Genomic DNA, 21370 nt, shown 5'->3' with positions numbered 1-21370 from the left:
CTAGTTATCATCTGTATTGTGGTAGCAGCTAGAGGCAGGCCTGTCGAGAGCAATTCTGGGCCCCAGGGCAGAACGGTCAACAGGACCCCTAGAAAGGATGGGCACAGCCTCCCCTACAGTTGGGCCCAGGGGAACCTTCGCTTCTTTCCAGTCTCCTACTGTCTGTGTTTCTGTGGATCATTTTCTCTAATACACGTGTACCAACCACAGAGATCCTAACTTTCAGCTCTTCCCCATGGGTATCCATCCAGCTGCCTTTCCCATCCACCTGGGACAGGTGCAAGCTCCAGAGCTGCTTCAGAATTTATTTGTTTCTCAGATACCACCCAGTCTCTTCCCCATTATATCACCAAAGGAGTTTCTTCTCATTGGGCTTTGGGAGGATGAGGCAGAATAAACTGCAGTTTCTGTAACTGTGTCACTACCTGAAGGTGCTGTGTCTGGAACCTGCAGCACAATGTCTCAATACTGAAGAATTCCCTCTCCCCTTCCTTCCCCAGGCCAAAGGCAACCTGATGCTCTAGTAACCAAACAAGATCTACCTTTTTTTTTTTTTTTTAAAAGGTGTTTCCAGACAACCAGTCAAAAAAACTAGGAATGTATCCAAAGGTACTTGAGCATGCAAATGCCATAACTTAGGTCCCAGTCGGGAACCATTCCAGTTGTTATTATTCATCGATTTGTATTACAGTAGCACCTCTGTGTCCCAACTGAGATCAGGGCCTTATTGTGCACTCATGGAGACAGTTCCCTGCCCTAGAGAGACTACAATCTAAACAGAGAAGACAAAGGAAGGATTGCTATCACCATTTTACAGATAGGAAATTGAGGCCCAGAGAGATTAAGTGATTTACCCACGGTGGCATTCTGTCCCCTCCTCCCCTGGAACCAGAATCAGCCCACAAGCATCCAGAGAATTCCCCTGCCATGGGCACTGCATTGTGCCATCACAGACAGCTCTACACTGCACACTCCAGCCGTGGGAGGCAGGAAATCAAGGGCAGAAAATTTAACACAGAGCTCCTACGGCTGTACCCCAAGGACCATCCTTCATCTCTATGTAAAAATAAGCATGAACTTCCAAGACATGACAATAAATACTCTGAAAAACAGTCAAGCGGTCTGAGTCATTCCTAAAGCCTACAACTAAAAGAACCCCAACACTCTACGTTTGTGGCACACAATTCTGCACTATAATAATTTGTAACAATCTGAAAAGGAGGTCAAACTGAGGTTCCTTTAAAAATATGACCCCTTATGCCTAAATTTAGGGAATACTTAATATAATGTTGCCTAAAGGTCAGAGCAGCACACTGGGTTCTGTCTGTGCCACTGATTTACTGGGTTTCCTTAGGCAAGTCATTTAATCTCCCTGAGCCAAATTCATTGTGACATTGTGTTCCAGCTAATCCCCATCCCTCTGCCAATTTCCCACCCAGAACAGGAAGGAAAATTCCAACTAAAAGTCTGGCTGAAAAAACAGAGTACTAATATATGGGAGAGAAAGGGTCCCAACATTAACCAGTGACCTAAATTATGATTAAATTTACCTACTGAGTGCTCATGGGCTTTATAAACCCACAGCTGTGGATGTATGAAAATTCTCACGATAATCCCCCAAAGCCTGTACGTCTCTCAAAATAGCCTCAAACACCACCCCCACCACCAACCCAGCACTGTCACTGAAACACCCACCCCTTCCCAGACCCACCCTGCCCTCTCCTCCCTGGCGGACCCCCGACAAAACCTGGCTGGCGCCCAGCATGGCGCTGCCAGTGCCTTTGCTGAAGATGTTGGACCAGCAGCTGATGGATCCTGAGTCTGATCTCGAGTCTTCCCCTCAGCGGTCCTGTGCCCAGCTCCTTCCCCACAGCTGTCCCTGCCTACCTCTGCCCACAGCCATCCCCAGCCTAGTCCCTCCCCCAAGCCTGGCTGCCTCCCCCACATGGATGCAGAAAGTTTAGCTCCTGGATACAAAGTTGCAGCGATTGTTGCCGCTGCCGGCCCAGCTCCTCCCCCCGGCTCTGCCCCCCTGGCGCAGCTGTGGGGGCTGCTTCCCCAACACACCCTCCTGCCCAGCCCTCTCCAACAGGGTGCATGGAGTCTCGTGGGCCGGTGCTGGGACTCAGGAGCGTGCGCCTAGGAGCCCTGCAGCCTGCCTGGGCGATTTAAAACGGCCCAGGGCTCCTGGCCACCGCTACCACAGCAGTGGCTGGGGGCCCCCGGGCCCTTTTAAATCACCCGGGCCCCTGGGCAATTGCCTCCTTTGTCCCCCCTCCCCCTATTGGTGGGCCTGCCTAGAGGCCGAGGGCTCCATTGTTCAAGGCACTCTACAAACATATGTACAAACTCTCTCAAGTCAATGGTTCTTATGTTACTAAATTGTCTAGGCATTTTTTATCATTACAGTTTAGATACAAGCTTAATTTTAAGCACTGGGTTTGAAGATTTTGGCTGAGGTCTATGCCAGGATTGGTACAATTAGAGATAGGCCACGAAGGGCCTTAAAAGCTATGACAAGTAGTTCATACTTGATGTGGTGGAAAAGGGGTAGCCAGCGGAGGGATGCAAAGAGGGAAGTGACCTGGTCAAAGTGACAAGCCTGGAAGATGATTTTTGCGGCAGTGTTTTTAATGGATCTAAGTGAAACAAGACCAAAAGGGAGTTTGCAGCAGTGAAGAACGAGGCACTGAGGGCCTGGACCAGAGTTTCAGCTGTATGGACTGAGAAGAAAGGCTGGATCTTGGAAATGTACAGAAATGAATGGCAAGATTTAGACACAATTTAGATGTGTGGTAATGGGCTGAGCTGAAGGTGATACCTAGATTCTAGGTCTCAGTGATGTGGGGAGGGTAGTGTTGTCCACAGTGACTGAGAAAGGAGGGAGCTGGGGAGAGCTTGCAGGGAAAGAGTAAGAGCCATGTTGAGTTTAAGCTGGACATCCACAAGGAGATTTCAGAAAAACAGCCCAAAGCTCTAGTTCAGATTTAGAGTCTATCTAAGCGGAGGAAAGAACCAATAATAAGATGTGTGATTGAAAAGAAAAAAGAATATTCAGAAAGGTTGATTGTATCATACCAAACTTTTGTCTGGATGTACTCCCAAGCCTCAATACATTATTTAATTTAGAATCTGTTTTACAACTAGTGAGTCAGTTTCGTGAATGCCAGGAGCTGGAGGGCTTAACAACATTAACTTCCATAGAATCATAGCAGTGTAAGACTGGAATGGACCTCGAGATACCATCTAGTCCAGTCTCCTGCACTCAAGGCAGGACTATGTACTAGACAATACCTGACAGGTGTTTGTCTAACCTGTTCTTAAAAACCTCCAATGACAGATATTTCACAACCTCCCTAGGCAATTTGTTCCAAGGCTCAACTACCCTGACAGTTAGGAAGTTTTTCCTAACATCTAACCTAAACCTCCCTTGCTACAATTTAAGTCCATTGCTTTTTGTCCTATCCTTAGAGGTGAACGAGAACAATTTTATGCCCTCATTGTAACAACCTTTTATGTACTTGAAAACTGTTACATCCCCCCTCACAAACCCAATTTTTTCAATCTTTCCTCATAGGTTATCTTTAATAATTTTAGTTGCTATCATCTGGACTTTCTCCAGTTTGTCCACATCTTTCCTGAAATGTGGCTCCCAGAACTGGACACAATACTCCAGTTGAGGTCTAATCAGCACAGAGTACAGCGGAAGAATTACTTCTCATGTCTTGCTTACAACACTCCTGCTAATACATCCCAGAATAATGTTGCTTTTTTTGCAACGTTACGCTGTTCACTCATATTTAGCTTATGATCCACTATGACCACCAGATCTCTTTCTGCAGTACTCCTTCCTAGGCAGCATTTCCCATTTTGTATGTGTGCAACTGATTGTTTCTTCCTAAGTGGAGTACTTTGCATTGGTCCTTATTGAATTTAATCCTGTTTTCTTCAGATCATTTCTCCAGTTTGTCCAGAGCATTTTGAATTTTAATCCTATCCTCCAAAGCACTTGCAATCCCTCCCAGCTTGATATCACCCGCAAACTTTATAAGTGTACTCTCTATGCCATTATCTAAATCATTGATGAAGATATTGAACAAAACTGGGCCCAGGACCAGTCCCTGTGGGACCCCACTCGATATGCCTTTGAGCTTCACTGTGAAACACTGACAACTACTCTCTGGTAACATTTTTCCAACCAGTTATGTACCCATGGTATAGTAGCTCCATATAGGCTGTATCTCCCTAGTTTGTTTATGAGAAGGTCATGCAAGTAGCAAAAGCCTTATTACAGTCACGACATACCACATCTACCATTTCCCCCCCATCCACAAGGCTTGTTATCCTCTCAAAAAAAGGCTCTTAGGTTGGTTTGATACAATTTGTTCTTGACAAATTCATACTGACTGTTACTTATCACCTTATTATCTTCTAGGTGTTTGAAAATTATTGGTTGGCTATTTGCTCCATTATCTTTCTGGGTACTGAAGTTAAGCTGAGATCTGTATCCTTATGCCCTTGAATTGCACTGTACCTCAGGCAGAAGTGGATTTCTAAAAAGTTGCTTTTGAGGATCCAGTAAAGTTTGTAGGGAATCATTTAACCAGGTGCTGAGTCAAGAGTCACAGCCTTGCACAGAAGAAAATCTTGTGTATCCTTTGTTGGGACTTGACAATACACGTTGGCACCAATAAAATAATAGCAGTAACTCGGCTTAGACCTTGGGGTTTGTTGTTTTAAATATAACACACTCAAATGCCAAAAAGAAAAGCCAGGAAGACACTTCAATTTTATTCTGATTAAGGTTAGTTTACCTCCTCTGGCTGAGGTAGGACAACTACTGACATTGTCCCAGTGTGAATACGCTGCATTCTTGACGATAGGCCAGTCTCGGGAATTCGCTGAACTCTGTGAGTCCCTCCTTCATATTTCAAATACCTGAAGACACAGTCTCCCGAAATATGAGCAGCTGCATGGTGCAATCCGCCTTTAAAGACAAATAATGCATAAGAGGTATAGTCCAAAGACACAGCTTTAACTTAGTCTTGTTGGCAGAAAGAACAGAACATTATCATACCAATCTCAGCTGGTGTGTAGTTCAGAATGTCAAAGGTCCAACATTTGTAATCTGCATAATTGTGGTACATCTCAAACATTTCTTTGGTGAACTGTTGGCAAATGTCACCTAAAAAATTAAATATTTAGACAGTACAACATGAAATATAAGTTTATAGACTCTTCCCTGAAAAATACTGATTTTTAGCATTAGCAGTAACTCTAAAGATCATTGTCATTGGAGATAATTCATCTGCATAAAGCACTAATACTCATCTCTACAAAGTGCTATTTTACATTATTAAAATGTAAGAGAAACAATTGAAGCCTTGTAAACCTGGATGGAGGTTTGGAGTAACCTTTACTTGTGATGACTTTGCTGACCTCCAGTGGTTCTGCCCGATGTCACCTCTAACAGCACATCACTGTCATCATGTTTCTCCCTTGGCACTATACTCTGGAAAAGCTGAAAAGAAAGAAAAAAATAGTTTCTCCCTTCTTGACCAAATTTACAGCCAGATCTCATGGTTGCATCAGTCTGAACACACACAAACCCCAGACTTGTAAATGCAAATCAGGTAGTTAGGAGTGAAAATTGCCCAGTCAGTGTTGTAGTCTCTGATTCCTGGCACATAATGGTGAGATTTTGGTGTGTTAATGGAGGCTAATTGAAAATTTGACCCCACAATGCCAAGCATGAGACCACCAAATCAGCCACTGCAGCCTCCCTTGTGAACATAATGATATTAGCCAGGAAAGTCAGTTTACACTGGCACTGACCTTATTTTTCAGATGATTCTATTTCATACAATCAGATTATTTTAATTTTTCTAAAATACAGACACTTGATTCACAACATAAAGCCTTCCATTGGATTTCTTTCAGCTTCTCTTACGACAATTATTTTCACACACTGGTCTCATTCAACTGAAGAAAATGATAAAGGATTGAAAGTTCCACGAGGATAAAGCCTTTCAAGACATCTCTGTACACTCTCTGCTGCCATGAACAAATGGCAGAACCCCATGCCATGTCTTCGTAGCATAGTAGTTCACTGTGATACAGACTTTTCAATGACAGCAAACCAACAAGCACACATACAAAAAGTGTCTAAAAGAAAGAGCTTCTAAGGTGCATTTGGCAGTAGAGAGACTTCCCAACGGTGAACATTTCCAGGTCTTTTCCAGTGAGAAAGCAGAAGCTAGACCTGTTTCATTAACGGCAAGTGTTATAGTCTGCTGTTAAGAAAGTCTTGCCTGGAACAATAAAATTGCATGGCTGTATGAAGACTTGTAAATGAAGATGTCAAGAGATGTTCATCTTAAAGACTCTGTACTTTTACCTCTAGCTCACCTTTTTGCAAAATGTGTTGATTTTTTGGTTAATGATTTCCTTCTCTTCTAAGGCAAGCTCTAGCAGCTGTTTCTCATCTCTGCTGTCTAGCTCTAAATGCCAATGATAGAAATAAACGTTAAGCAATCTTATTTAGTTTAGAGCACATTGTAATACAAATGCTAAATTACACCCATTAAAATGGATAACAGCTTCCATTGCAGGGAATTGCTTATTCTCAGTATGAAATACCAAATAAGGACAGAAGCATAAGATGATGTATATTACTAATTAAATGTTCAGATCATCAGGAGCCCTGGATGGCTTGGGAGACTGGAAATGGGGCACAGAGGATTTTACCTCTACGTCTCCAGTTCAAACCTAGCCAAAGTCAGTAGCAGATAAAAGTTATTCCCCATGCCACACCTCTTCATGGGCATATGTGAAACAAATTGATAATCTAATTCCTACTAAAACTAATCACTAATTGGCAAACTTGTTGGCAGCCTCAACAGTGAGGCTATGAACTGAATGGGCAGGGATCCAGAACTATCCTGTTACTGGGAATGAATGGGGTCCCAATACATCAGGATTTTGATCTGTGTGTTTGTTTTTAAAAGTAAATTTATGGTGGATCAACAACCCTGGAGACCAACATCCTCTATTTTACCAAAGGAAGAGGACGAGCAAGGGCCATGGCAGTCTAAGCTTTCCCACCAATATATCTCATCCTTGACCTAGCACAGCGTGGGCAAACTTTTTGGCCCGAGGGCCACATCAGGGAATAGAAATTGTATGGAGGGCCACGAATGCTTCACAAAATTGGGGCTGGGATGCGGGAGGGGGTGCAGGCTCTGGGCTGGGGATGAGGAGTTTGGGGTGTAGGAGGGTGCTCTGGGCTGGGACCGAGGGGTTCAGAGGGCAGGAGGGTGATCAGGGGTGCGGGAAGGGGTGCAGATTCCGGCTGGGGTTGCGGGCTCTGAGGTGGGGCTGGGGATGAGAGGTTTTGGGTGCAGGAGGGTGCTCTGGGCTGGGATCGAGGGGTTTGGAGAGAGGCCGAGGAGGTACAGGCCAGGCGGGTCTGCACACTTCCCCATCCGCAGGCGCCGCCCCTGCAGCTCCCATTGGAGCATGTAGGAGCCAGAGCGGGATCATGCCACGGCTTCTGGGAGCCACGTGGTGCGGCCCCGACCCAGCGCCCCGGCTGGAGCACCGGAGCAGGGCCAAGCCACATGGTGCGGCTCGCAGGCCGGCTTAAAACGTCTCGCGGGCTGGATCCAGCCTGCAGGCCGTAGTTTGACCACCCCGATCTAGCAGCATCACTAAGGCCTAGTCTACACTACAGAGTTAGGTCAATGTAAGGCATCTTATGTCAACCTAATTATGTCAGTGTACACGCTACAGCCTTGCTCCCACCGATGTAAGTTCCCTATTACACCGACATAATAACGCCACCTCCATGATAGGTGTAGGGCTTATGTCGGTGTAGTTAAGGTGATGCAGTGTCTGTGTAGACCAGGGGTGGGCAAACTACAGCCCACGAGCCATTTTAAGCCGGCCCCTGAGCCATACCACGTGGCTCAGCCCCGCTCCGGTGCTCCGGCCAGGGCACTAAGTCGGGGGCTGGGCCCGCACCACGTGGCCCGGCCCCACTCTGGGTTGGGGGCCACACCCCTGAGCCTCTCCCCACGCCCCAACCCCCTGCCCCAGCCCTGATCCTCCTCCCACCCTCCGAACCCCTCAGTCCCAGCCCAGAGCACCTCCTGCACCCCAAACTCCTCATCCCCAGCTCCACCCCACAGCCTGCACCCCAACCCCAATTTTGTGAGCATTCATGGCCCTTCATACAATTTCTATTCCCCAATGTGACCCTCAGGCCAAAAATTTGCCCACCCCTGGTGTAGACACTGCATCCCTTATATCGGCTTTTGGCTGCCATTCTAAGTTCTCCCTACTCTACATTCGGTCGTCTCTCGCTACTAATTTACTACCCATTTGTGTATGTAGTACTATCAGTGGCTATTTTCCTGACTTAATGTCTGCAGTACCTTACTCTGTGTACTCTAAATTTCACTGCCAGTGTTGCATAATTACCAAATTTGTAAGCTCCATTCCTTGCATTTCTTCCTAGTCCTAATAATAATGGTATCAGCAGCAATTTCTGCTACCTTGCTTTTCCCCGCTATCTTCCACATCATCAGTCAATATGTTGAAAACCACTGGGCATAGTTTTGATTGGGGGATACCCATTTGTTTATTTCACTCCACAGGAGAATTCTCAAATATCTTCAAGGAACTAGTATTTCGCATAAGGTTAAATTGAAGCCTGACAATTCAGGGCCTGGGGTTGAGCATCTCCGAAGAGATGTGCAAAGTCCATAATTTAATAGATATCAATGAACCAAACACCAAAATCCAAATTTAAATGACAATGTCCAGTCTGACATGTACTATGAATCATGCCCCCTGCCCAAATAAATAAGCCTTACCTAAAATATGTCCCTAAGAAGAAAATTGTCATTAGCCCTATGAAACAAGGACTGGAGTAGTTTTAAAAACAACGTTTCTAGAATATTTGAGCTAAAGACGCATTCACGTGACTTTGAATGTATAATGTACATGACACCGGCCTGCTCTGCAAAGTTGGTCACTCTGAGGCGGTGGGGCTAAAGCAAAACAAAACGGGAGGATCTAGAAGGCTTTAATAGGGACATGGAGGACCCTCAGGAAAATGTATGTGCCTAGTGTATTGCTCCCTGGGTGACTTGTTTCAAATTCTGGGTAATAAGGCACATTACATCATTGAAAAAAACAACCTGCTTTGCATAAACAGATGGATTTTACTTACTTGTACACATGGATTCTATCTCTTGAACTTCTCTTTCTGCCTCTTGTATTTCTTGAAAAACAGCTACAAGGGTGGATAAATGAGTATGTCTTCTGCTCAGAGTACTTTGATCATACTCATTCATTGAGCCACTATTTAACAACTGGCCAACCCGCTGGTATTCTCTGTTTAAGGTCTCTAGATATTTTTCCACAGCTTCATGCTTCCACAGTGCTCTAAAATCCTGATGATATCTCCTTGACCAATCATTAAATGACAGAGGAGGTTTAACTATATTAAGTAAATAATTGCGTCTAAAGATAGATAGTTCCATCATGTGACCTATCCTTTTAACAAGAGGAGAGCAGTGATGGTGATAGCGATGGAAACAATTAGCAAGCAGACTTCTAAAAAGCCCAACGCCTCGGTGAGGTTTCATCTCAGCTTTTACTGTTCACCACCTGAAATTTAAAGCAGATACAATATGGGCCACTTTTTCATTGGCTTTTTTTTTTTTAATGTATATTTTAAAATGCTAAATAGGGACCAAATCCTGCTCTTAGTTGCATCAGTGTAAATCTAGTAATGCCATTCCACCTTAGATGGAACTATCCCAGACTTAGGTCTGGACCACACTAGGAACTTTTACTGGCATAGCTATGTTGGTTAGCAGTGTGAAGAAAGTCACATCCCAATTAACATAGCTATGCCGGAGAAAGCCGAAGCACAGACACAGTTATATGTCAAAAGAGTCCTTTTACCAGTATAGCTTATTTGATTTGGGGAACTGGTTTAAGCTATTATACTGGCAAAAGAACTTTCTTACTGATATAAGCTGCATCTACAGTTGGGGGAGGGGGGTGCCGGCATAGCTCTGCCAGTATATCTATACCAGCAACGGTGAACCATGGCCACTGGGAGCTGCGAGCTATACCTGTGGACGCTCAGGTAAACAAAGCGTCTTGCGGCCTGCCAGGGGCTTACTCTGAACAAGCCACAAACCAAGTTTGGGAACCACTGCACTAGTGTAAGTGAGAGCAGCTGAGCATGGCCATGAGTGTATTAGTAATACTGGCCCTGATCTTGCAACAGTTTAATTGGCAAGACTACTGACACATGCATAAATGTTTGCAAGATTGGAGCCATTGAAACAATGCTACATAGCCTACTGTGCATATATTTCAAAATTAAACATACAAATAAGAGACATAAAATCATTTCAATAAATAAAAAGAAATCAGTCTTAAATACAATTAATTCGTCTGAACTATTCTACAGTGATGCAAGAACAGTAACACAGTACTTATTCCTTTTGAAAATTATGGCCAGATCTCCATTTCTTCTCCATTCAGGGAAAGGTCTCCATTTCTTCACCAGTTTGTACATTTCACATGACAGATCCTGTTTTGAACCTTTTCTAGTTTGTAACAGGAAGTCCTGATGTTGTGGCCTATCAAGGGGCCTAAACCTGCATCCCATATTCACATGAATAGTCCTTACTCTGACAAGTAGTCCTATTGACTTCAGTGAGTTGTTGACACAAGAAAGGATTCCTTATGGAACTGAGGGTTCCTACCACTTCTGCCAATACTGTGAGCCCTTCTGTCTTTGTCAATATTTCCTCATCCTTCCTGTGTCAATTTGAGGGGAAACAGATCACCTTATTTTGGTTGGCAATCCACCATTCCTTCAACTAAGGAAACCTTTTCTCAAGGCACTGGTTCAAGAGAGGTCATCTTTTCCCTGCCAAAGGGTAGCACTGTACATCATTTTTAAAAGTGTTTTGATCCTGAACTGCAACACATTTAAGGCAAAAAGTGTATGTGTTATCGGGTGACCTGTTTCAAAAGATACAGGTAATTCCATTTTAGGAGGGGAAAACTCAAGCTTCTATTAACTTGTTTGCAAAAGTTGTAGGGTTTCTTGCAGAAAGAAAACAAAATACTCCGTAGGAATGGATTAAGTCAAGGGGAAATTCTATGAAGTTCCCTGTGGAGTTTCCTCTGCATCTTCTCCCCAACAAGGAGAGGTTTGGAGTTTGTGGAGGAAGTAGGAGATGCCACCTGGAAACCAACATAAAGAGCATCCCAGATAATTATAACCGCTGAAGTGGATTATAGGGGAAGAGATCCCCTCTCAGATAGCCACATGCTAGAAAGAAATCTGAAGAATTGCACTGCCTGAAGTGACAGGGTTTAGAGAGCAATAGGATGACGGGAAACTCCCTCCCGCACCCTGCCTCAAGAAAGGAGGAAGAAGAAATAGTCACAGTCTCACTAGAGAATAACCATGAAGGACAAGGTCCTTGTATTTATTTCTGAAGGCCTGATTCTTTAGCACCTTGCACCTTGTGTCAGTATTTACATCTGTGAAAAATGCTATTCTGCTTTGGTCAAATTTTACACCTACTTCTCAGAGGTGTGATTCATGACACAAAGTGCAAGACTCAGAGAATGAGGGAAGGAACCTTCCCCCGCAACAGTCAAAATTCTCAAGACAGATACAAAAGACCATGAGATTTGTTTTAAATAAATTCCATAATAGTTAAACTAATCTCAGTGGGAGTTCTTTGTCTTATCTTCTATTTCAGGGGTCGGCAACCTCTGGCACGTGGCTCGCCAGGGTAAGCACCCTGGCGGGCCGGGCCAGTTTGTTTACCTGCCGCGTCGGCAGGTTCGGCTGACCGTGGCTCCCCGTCCCAGGCCAATGGGGACGGCGGGAAGTGCTGCGGGCCAAGGTATGTGCTGGCTGTGGCTTCCCGCCACCCCCATTGGCCTAGGACAGCGAACAGCGGCCAGTGGGAGCTGCGAGCGGCCAAACCTGCCGACGTGGCAGGTAAACAAACTGGCCCGGCCCGCCAGGGTGCTTACCCTGGCAAGCTGCATGCCAGAGGTTGATGACCCCTGTTCTATTTTTTTAACTCATGGAGACAGAAATATTTTTACAAATTAAATACTTCAGGGTCAATTTCTTTTAACACCTCAGACACAGATGTGGTTAAGTAGGTATATGCCATGTATGTCACAGCATGCCAGTTTTAATTTCTTGATATCATGGTTTCTTTCGGGTCAGTAGCAGATATTTTTTGTTCACCTTCAAGCCTTTTATTAACACACCACTATAACTCTCTAATTCCATCCACTGTGTCAGTGATCCTATTGTTTACTATCCTGGCAAGAAGTGGAATATTTCAAATTGTTGACCTAACTGTCAGTGTCACAGGCATTGAAGGAATCAGGAAGAATTCCTTTGCACCTCCCACATTTCACAAGCTGGCTAGGTCCTGCTTAGCCCCTGGTAGAAATTATAGCTACCTGAGGGCTGCTCTAATTGACACTTGGTTGCTGATAGCCCCAAAGGGTTGTTCTGGTGTCTGAGAAGAGCCATAGCAGAGACTACACATCTTTTTCCTTGTCCATATCTTGACGTGCTTCTGCCAGAACGATGCACAATCAGGCCAGTAATCTACAGCCCTGGACTTAATTGCACACCCCCAAATCTAGACCTCACTTAAAAAGATGCAATTCACTGATGTCAATAGAGTTTCACTTGCTTATACCAGGTCAATTTGGTCCACAATTTTCTATGTTGACACAATTAACCGCATTATAAAAAAATATATGAAACACCACTAAGAGAGACAGAGTAACTGATGTTCTGAAAAGCAGAAGTACTCAATAATTTTTTGTAATACAGCCTCACCTGAGCTCTTTGGAAATTAAAAACAAAAAATATTATTTTATGATACGTAAATTACTGCATGGTTCAGACAAACTGGGCAAGTGCACTGCCTAGAAATAATTACACACAAATAATCATCCTTCTCTTAAACAGACATTGTCAGATTAAATTTGTCCCAAAATGTAAGTATTTTGAACTCAAACTTTTACAAGATTTATGGCCAATACACGTTTCTATTGTTTTTTTTTTAATTTCAATTAAAGCTTTGTTTTTTTGTTAAAAAAAAAAATCTCCTGCAATGTTTGCAATCGAAACACTGCAGGCTTGTAGTTAGTGCATCAGAACCAGAAAGTGAAACTGATGGTGCGAAAATTGAGATTGACTAATACATTTTCACTGTCCAATCAGAGAGCTAATAATAAACAAAGCAAGAAGTAAATTAGATTTTAAATTGCCTTTCAGTTTTAATAATTAAAGACACTATTAGTAACAGAAAAAATGTAATTCTTAAATATTAGTTTTAACGTGATGGTTTCAGCTAAGGTTCATTTATTTCAACTTCAATAATAACTTAAAACACATCTATCCAAGGCTTTAGGTGCCCTAACACACCACTAACAATACAATTAAATCTCATCAGCATTAAAGTGATCAATTCAGCCAGCTAGCTACTCCCTTCCACCCCTTCATTATTATAGAAATATATATTTGTAAAGCTTAAAAATATATTTGTAAAGTTAAAGTCACTATCTAATTGAAATCCCCGATGCAGTTACAGTTAATTTTAGGCTGCTCTTCTTTTTCCAATTAACCTCTTTGCTCTTTATTCTCCATGCCACCTTCCATGCAGCAGCTCTCTTCCTAGGGCTAATATCCCAGCACTGCTAGAGGTGATGATACCTTCGGAACCAAGGGCCCTCCTCGAAATGTATTTTACCAACAAAAAATGATAGCACAGAATTTTAAAATAAACTTGCCCAGAGAAGAACAGACGGAGACAGTACCTTATAACATGCAGCCATCACAGAAAGGAAGCGAGAGACTGAAAAGGAACTACCACTCCCAGCATTCTTGCTAAGCACTACCGCTTCCAGAATGCTTCAGTCACAGGACTGTTAACCCTTTTTTTCATAAGCCAGAAAGGAAACATATATGGAGACTATGCAATTTCTAAAAATATTATTTACGTTTATTATTATTTTATTTTATTGTGGCAGTGATCAAGAGCCCCAGCCCAGGTCCTTATTGTGTAGCAGCTGGCACAACGATATAAATAAAATGCATCCTTTCATCATTTGTGTGGAATTCAATATTTCCAAATGCAACTATTCAAAAATCATGAGTCAGGTCCTTAAAAATCATGAAGTTGACTAAAAATCATGCGTTTTCAAAGAATAATCCATTTCAGGTTTTTATTTGACTTGTTGGTTTATGGGTACTGCAGGTCAGGAATTTTTTAAGTAAACAGTTTTTCCATCAGAAACTGCCAATTCTGGGAAGGGATTCAGCCTGCATTTGTACCTCTCAGAATTTGTCCTCCTAAACTCTACACTCGTCAGAATGTGCCTTAGACGTTGATGATTTTAAATAATCAAATTATCTTCTCACATTAGAATATGATTTAACACTTAAAATCTTGGACAGGTAAATAAAGGTTATTATTAAATTATATGAAAGTCACAAACAGCTCATGCACTCAAATTTATAAATGACTAAACTGGCTTTAAAATCAGAAGTAATGCCAACAAAAATTACATCAGTTTCAGTGGCAGTCAACAATAGTTATTACATGTGAATATAATAAACCTTTAATTAAAAGCAAACATGATTCATTTTTTATTAAGCCTGGTTGACAAGGGGGAAAGTAGTATAAAAAAGGGAAACACTTTCTTTATGTAATATAAAAAGATGCCAGAACATTTAATAAATAATTATATATGGTGTCAATTAATTTTTCCACAGACATTCATGAGTGCCAGTTACTGTAAATGGAAATTAGACATGTACTAAAAGAAACATAGATCTCTGTATGCTTATACACCTTATAGCAGTGGTCCCCAAACGTTTCAGAGTTGTGCCCCCTTTACCATTGTCCACGTCCCCCTGGGAGCCAGGTCCAAAACAGGGCCGCAGCTCCTGGGGGGGAGACACAGACAGGGTTAAGGGGGCCAGGGCTGTGGCTGCAGCTAGGAATGGGTCTGGGGCCAGGAGCTGGGCAGGGCCAGGAACTGACCCGCTGCCAGGGGCTGAGGCTGGGAGTGGGGGCGAGAACGGAACCATGGCTGGGAGCCAAGGCTGGGGCCGGGGACTCAGGTAGGGCAGGGGCTGGGAACAGAGACACAGCTAGGCCATGGCCAGGTGTGGAGACGAGGCTGGAGGTGGGGCCAGGGCCACGGCTGAAGGCAGGGCTGGAAGCGGGGCATGGCTATGTGGCGCTCCCTCTCCAATCCCCATGGGGGCTGACCCAGGTCCTGTCACGCCCCCCAAATGTTCCTTTGTGCCTCCTTATGGGGTGCACCCCACAGTTTGGGGCCACTGCCTTACAGTCTCAGTGAATTAGAGAACCCTTCTCTTTCTGCTGTTGTCTAGGCACTGACGTAAAGTGTTGTCTCACAACCTGTTCTGACTTGGTGGACTTCTGTGCCTCCGCTGAGACCCACTGACATCCATGAGGCTCCACGCAAATGCAGGCATACAGCCATACTTCATCATTTATACAGATACTGGTTTATGTTAATATGTTTTGAAATCAAATGATTCACCAGGCACAATTACAAGTTTATTATCATTTATATATTGATATATTGTTACCCCCTTTTGATCAGAACAGTTAGCCAATATTCGGGGCCTTGTGGGTTGTTTCCATCAGGTGGAGATACTGATGATAGAATCAGGTATTTATTTGATGCAATCCTGTTTATTTATAAAGAATGTGTACAAAGTCCTGTTTCTCTGACACAGTAGGATCAAATGATAGGAGGTTATCTCCTTGCTTACAATTTCAAGCCTTTCCAGCCAGCACTCTGCCCAAGAAGTTCTCTCTTGGCTTTTTCAAGGACATGCTATAAGTGCGTCTCTTGTTACCTCTCATTTCTTTCTGTTCTCTGGCTGTTTTTTGTTTTTAACATAGACACACAGCTGCAACCAAATCAATCCCCAGCCCTAGTGTTTGTAGTGTGTCTAGTCTTTGTGGCTTCCATTGTCTTTTCTATCACTAAACAAAAGTAGGGTAGCCACCCATCCAGGTTATACCCAGAGAGTCCGGTTTTTGGCTTCTGTGTCCGGGTGCCATTTAGGGTTGCCAGGTGCCTGGTTTTCAACTGGAAAGTCTGGTTGACAAGCGGACCTAGTAACCCTGAATGGCACCTGAACCAAAAGTCTGCTTACCATGGGGTGGGGGTAGGTGCTAGGTCATTAACTGCACCAACCCCTGCTCAGTTGGGGCCACCTCCTACCTTCAGGCACGCTCCTTGAGAGGATCCAGTGAGTGACGGGTGGGGAGGGGGCAGCGAGCAATGGGGGTGGGGCCTTGGGGAAAGAGGCAGAGCAGGGGTGGGGCCTTGGTGGAAGTGGCAGGGCAGGGTGTGGAGCCTTGAGGTTACCTTTACCAACAATTGAAGAGGTTGCTTGCAACCCTAAACAAAGGGCATTTAATTGTTCCCTCATTTAGCCAGAAGAGAAGGTGGCTAGCATGTCCATCAGCTTCGTAGATCAAAGATACACTTTTCTGAGAGCCACCCAACCTCCAGCATAACAACATGATTGGTGTATACTGTGACATTAGTTTCCCAGACCTGAGAAAAGCTCAAAAGCTTTGTCTTTCTCACCAACAGAAATTGGTCAAAAGAAGATATAACTTCACCCACCTTCTCTATCTAATATCCTGGGACCATCACGACTACAACACCGCATACAATAACAAAAGATACTGAATTTTAACATCCGAAATGGAAACTCCACAACATGAGCAGTGACACTTATTTAGGTTCCCAGACCTGAAGAAGAGCTCTGTATAAGCTCAAAAACTTGTTTCTCTCACCAACAGAAGTTGGGCCAATAAAAAATATTACCTCACATACCTTGTCTAACTAAATACAGTAATTCTGGGAAAATGTTACTGTGCATCTTACTTAACTGGTACCTGTCTCCAAGCTATTTTCACAACATCACTTCATTGTTGGTAGTCAGTTAATATAAACAGAGTTTACTAGCAATAAATGTTTTACTAGACATCTATATCAGGGGATGGCAACCTCTGGCACGCGGCTTGCCAAGGTAAGCACTCTGGCAGGCCAGGACAGTTTGTTTACCTGCCGTGTCAGCAGGTTCGGCCAACCGCGGCTCCCACTGGCCATGGTTCGCCCTCCCAGGCCAATGGGGGTGGCAGAAAGCGGCGCAGGCGAGGGGTGTTGCTGGCCATGGCTTCTTGCCACCCCCATTGTCTGGAACAGCGAATTGTGGCCAGTGAGAGCCGCGGTCAGGCAAACCTGCCGACACGGCAGGTAAAAAAGCTGGCCCAGCCCGCCAGGGTGCTTACCCTGGCGAGCTGCGTGCCAGAGGTTGCCGACCCCTGATCTATATTATTACAAACTAAATATTTATTTAAAACACACAAAAATATACAGGGTATGTTTAATAAATAATACGAAGGAACAGTAAGACATTATTGCAAATGGAACTGGTAGCATGACCTATAGTTAAGGTTGCTTAACATTTTCCATTGTAAGACTCTGCTTTAAGTTGCTTATGTCTTTGCCAAACTTAAACTGTTTGAGCTGAAATTTTGCTTCAGGTGTCTGCCTCAGGTTGAATTTTTGAACCTCTTTCCAAGAATGAGATTAGGAAAAAATTACATTGTTTTGCCCACATTAATTTTTTTTTTAATTTAATTGAGAAGCTCTAGTTATCATATAATTACAGAAAGTAGCAAAATGCATTCCCACAAATGGGCCAAATTAAAGTTCCATGGGCAATGTTAATTCTTCATTTACTAATTTTTGCATGATAGACTTTTAAACATTTACATTCTTTTAACATATTTATTTTGTATACAAATTTGAGTTGTCACTTTTCAAGCAGCCTGATGTAAAGGCATATGCTAAAAATAATAAAATAAAAAACAGTTGTTGAAAAATGAAAAATAAAAGAAAGAAAAACAGGCTTTGAACTAAAATAAATCTAAATCCTAGTTCCTTCTATGACGAAGTATATAGCTCCTTTAGCCCAGATCCTAAAGGTATTTAGGCGCCTATCTCCCATTGAAATGAAGGGAAATTAGGAGCCTAAATACTTCTGAGAATCTGGGCCTTTAAAACTCCAGGGCAGAACAGTCCTTTTTTGCAATGGAGCGAGGTAAATAGCAGGGTCCCCCAAGGATCTGTCCTGGAACCTGTGTTCTTCAACATATTCTTAAATGATCTGGAAAAGCGGGTGAACAGTGAGATGGCAAAAATTGCTGACTATACAAAATTACTCAAGATAGTTAAGTTCTAGGCAGACTGTGAAGAGTTACAAACAGATCTTACAAAACTGGATGGCTGGGCAACAAAATGGCAGATAAATTCAATGTTGGTAAGTGCAAAGTAATGCACATTGGAAAACATAATCCCAATTATATATACAAAATTATAGGGTCTAATTTAGCTATTACCACGCAAGAAAGAGATCTTGGAGTGGGTATTTCTCTGAAAATATCTGCTCAGTGTACAGTGACAGTCAAAAAAAGCTAACAGAATGCTAGGAAACAATAGGAAAGGGACAGATAATAAGTCATAAAATATCATGTCACTATATAAATCCATGGTACACCCACATTTTGAATACTGCGTGCAGTTTTGGTTGTCTCATCTCAAGCAACATATATTAGAATTGGAAAAGACACAGAAAAGGAAAGCAAAAATGATTAGGGGTGTGAAACAGCTTCCCTATGAGGAGAGATTAAGAAGACTGATTGTTCATCTTAGAAAAGAGACAACTAGGAGGATATGACAGAGGTCTATAAAATCATGAATGGTGTGGAAAAAGTGAATAAGGAAGTGTTATTTACCCCTTCATATAACACAAGAATCGGATCACCCAATGAAATTAATATGCCACAGGTTTAAAACAAGCATAAGGAAGCATTTATTCACACAACACATCATCACTGACTGCCAGAAGCTGGGACTGCATGACAGGGAATGGATCACTTGATAATTGCCCTGTTCTGTTAATTACCTCTGAAACATCTGGCACCAGATGCTGTCTGACCCAGTATGGTCATTCTTATGAGCCTAATGACCTCAGACCAGCTGTTCCTCTTTTGCTATTTTTTGTGGGAGGTTGGACTGTAGGTGGAACATAACTTGTGGAAATGAGGAAGAGCTGATTGAGTCAGAGGGTGGAGATGGATGGCAGAATTTCTACATGCTGAATAACTGTAGGGGGAAAGTATAGCCACATGGCTTGGGCTGTGGTTGTTCCAGAGCAGTCTCTAAAAAAAATAATAAATAAAAATATCCCAGGAAAGGCAATATTTTATTATTCATGTATGACTAGTTCATGGTGTGTATCTTCTCTTCTAGTTTCATACAAAATGTAGCCCATATTTCCTTCAATCCCTAGAAACGAGAATGTAATGCACTCAACCTAAAATTCACTTTTCTTCTCTCCAGAGACAGAAAGATACATAGCACAATTCTCCCCAGTTTTCAGATCCAGTGCCTGTAATGCCCCATTAGGGCATTAACAACCTAATGATGCTCTCATCTTAAGTGCAGCCCCTCTATGTTGACAGCCATCTGTCAGAATGGACAGGTTGGCTATTATGTCAGGATGCCAAGCTACTAATATGGTCTTTGTCCACTGTAGGCAAACATCAACTTTAACTCCTATTTTGGAATGGGGGTTGCATGTGAGTAGGATATTGTACTAGGGCAGGGATGGGCAACCTTCGGCCTGTAGCCCGCCAAGGTAAGGCCCCGGTGGGCCGGGCCAGTTTGTTTACCTGCCACGTCCACTGGTTTGGCCGATCGCTGTTCCCACTGGCCACGGTTCACCGCTCCAGGCCAATGGGGGCAGCGGGAAGCCGCAGCCAGCACATCCCTCGGCCCACGCCACTTCCCGCAGCCCCCATTGGCCTGGAACAGCGAACCACGGCCATTGGGAGCCGCGATCAGCCAAACCTGCGGACGTGGCAGGTAAACAAACCGACCCGGCCCGCCAAAGGGCTTACTCTGGTGGGCCATGGGCCAAAGGTTGCCAATCCCTGTACTAAGGTGTGGAAAATGGAATTTTTTTAGCCCGTGGCCTAGTTCTTTGGAAAACTAATGATTATGACAGTGTTTGAAGTGTATATTAAAGTATTCATTTTCTTTGACAAGTTAGAAAAAAAATTCATCTTTATATAGGGGATGCCAGCCAACGTAGTAAATTGTGGTTTTGATAGTTCTATTTTTGAATGTTAATTTATGTTAAAATGAAGAAGAGCTCTATGTAAGCTTGTCTTTCACCAACAGAAGTTGGTCCAATAAAATATATTACCTCACCTACCCTGTCTCTCACAAAACATAGAAAAAGTCACTTTGTCCTTCAGATGGTTCCCTTTCCCAGGAAAGTCTGAGAGACAACTTACATCTGTGAAGCCACTAAAGTTACAAGCAGTTCCCCAGTCTACACCTTCAAGGGAAGCTACAGACTTCGAAGAGCAAAGTTCTCAATGTGGAAACAGGTAATTCTTATTATGTCAACAGCAGCAAGCCACTCAAGCCTCACACTTCACTTGGTAAAGGAACCACTGCCAGCCCAGGAACAAATACCGGTACTAACTCTTACAAACATTTATGAGATGGCTGGGAAGCTTTACATAGCTAACATTTGATGTCAAACACTGAAAAATGAATGAATACATTAGATGATATCCTTAGGTTATAATAATTGTCTGATTACTAGGCCTGTCATCCTCTCCTTAAATTCCAGCCAGATTTTAGCAGCCACTAATCACACAAACTCTGTTGCGTAGAGACAAGTGCATTATACTCCTTGAAAGTCGGTTTTCCTGGTTCTCAGATGATGTGGTTCTAGCAGGAACAGTTCTTCAGACAATGGACACGAAGCCAAAGAGGAAGGACGGTGGCAAGAGCATAATCAGAATAATGTGATTTTTCATCCTCTCTCTTCTCCCACACCGCCAATGCCCCCCGCAGCCAAACACCACGCTGCACTGCCAGCCCCAGGTCTCCACGGAGCCCACTAACCAGGCCTTGGGTCCTTTGCCTTTGCCCGGGCGCGGTGTTGCCTTGTTGGGGGCGTGGGGGGGGGGTCGCGATCTTGAACCACAAGCGCTACTAACGGTGCAAAACTGACCTGCTCAGGCACCAAACCCCGAGATTTATAATAACATCGCGAGAGTTGGTGGCAAATCTGGGCGAGGCCAAACTCATCCCTCTACGCCCTGGGATGCCTCCCCACCCCCGGGGCCAGGACTGACAGCGGGGA

The 21370-nt window shown here is 43.5% G+C and overlaps 1 protein-coding gene and 1 long non-coding RNA gene across 6 annotated transcripts in view; one reads left to right on the top strand and one right to left on the bottom strand.

Moving 5' to 3' along the window:
• LOC120401006 overlaps positions 1 to 1100 on the top strand; it is a 25395-nt gene extending 24295 nt beyond the window's left edge. The window contains exon 8 of the long non-coding RNA XR_005596225.1: positions 893 to 1100. This is a non-coding gene — a long non-coding RNA (uncharacterized LOC120401006). The remainder of the gene's footprint in view (positions 1 to 892) is intronic.
• Positions 1 to 21370, bottom strand: part of MTRF1 (mitochondrial translation release factor 1) — a 27670-nt gene extending 6300 nt beyond the window's left edge. The window contains exons 1-6 of one of the 5 annotated variants that reach the window (XM_039530389.1): positions 21130 to 21370; positions 9236 to 9675; positions 6409 to 6500; positions 5440 to 5521; positions 5078 to 5185; positions 4815 to 4987 (exon numbers count right to left, since the gene is read on the bottom strand). In XM_039530389.1, the coding sequence (XP_039386323.1) occupies positions 4815 to 4987; positions 5078 to 5185; positions 5440 to 5521; positions 6409 to 6500; positions 9236 to 9653 (873 nt within the window). In that variant the 5' untranslated portion in view covers positions 9654 to 9675; positions 21130 to 21370. Of the gene's footprint in view, positions 1 to 4814; positions 4988 to 5077; positions 5186 to 5439; positions 5522 to 6408; positions 6501 to 9235; positions 9676 to 13707; positions 13859 to 13899; positions 14011 to 21129 lie in introns of those variants that run through there. The other 4 variants (XM_039530382.1, XM_039530413.1, XM_039530397.1 and 1 more) reach the window with 4 other exon arrangements.

The sequence above is a fragment of the Mauremys reevesii genome, linkage group 1, assembly GCF_016161935.1.
Source record: "Mauremys reevesii isolate NIE-2019 linkage group 1, ASM1616193v1, whole genome shotgun sequence".
NCBI classification, from domain to species: domain Eukaryota; kingdom Metazoa; phylum Chordata; order Testudines; family Geoemydidae; genus Mauremys; species Mauremys reevesii.
Note: the sequence above shows the minus strand (reverse complement) of the source record. Positions and strands in the feature narration are given on the sequence as shown.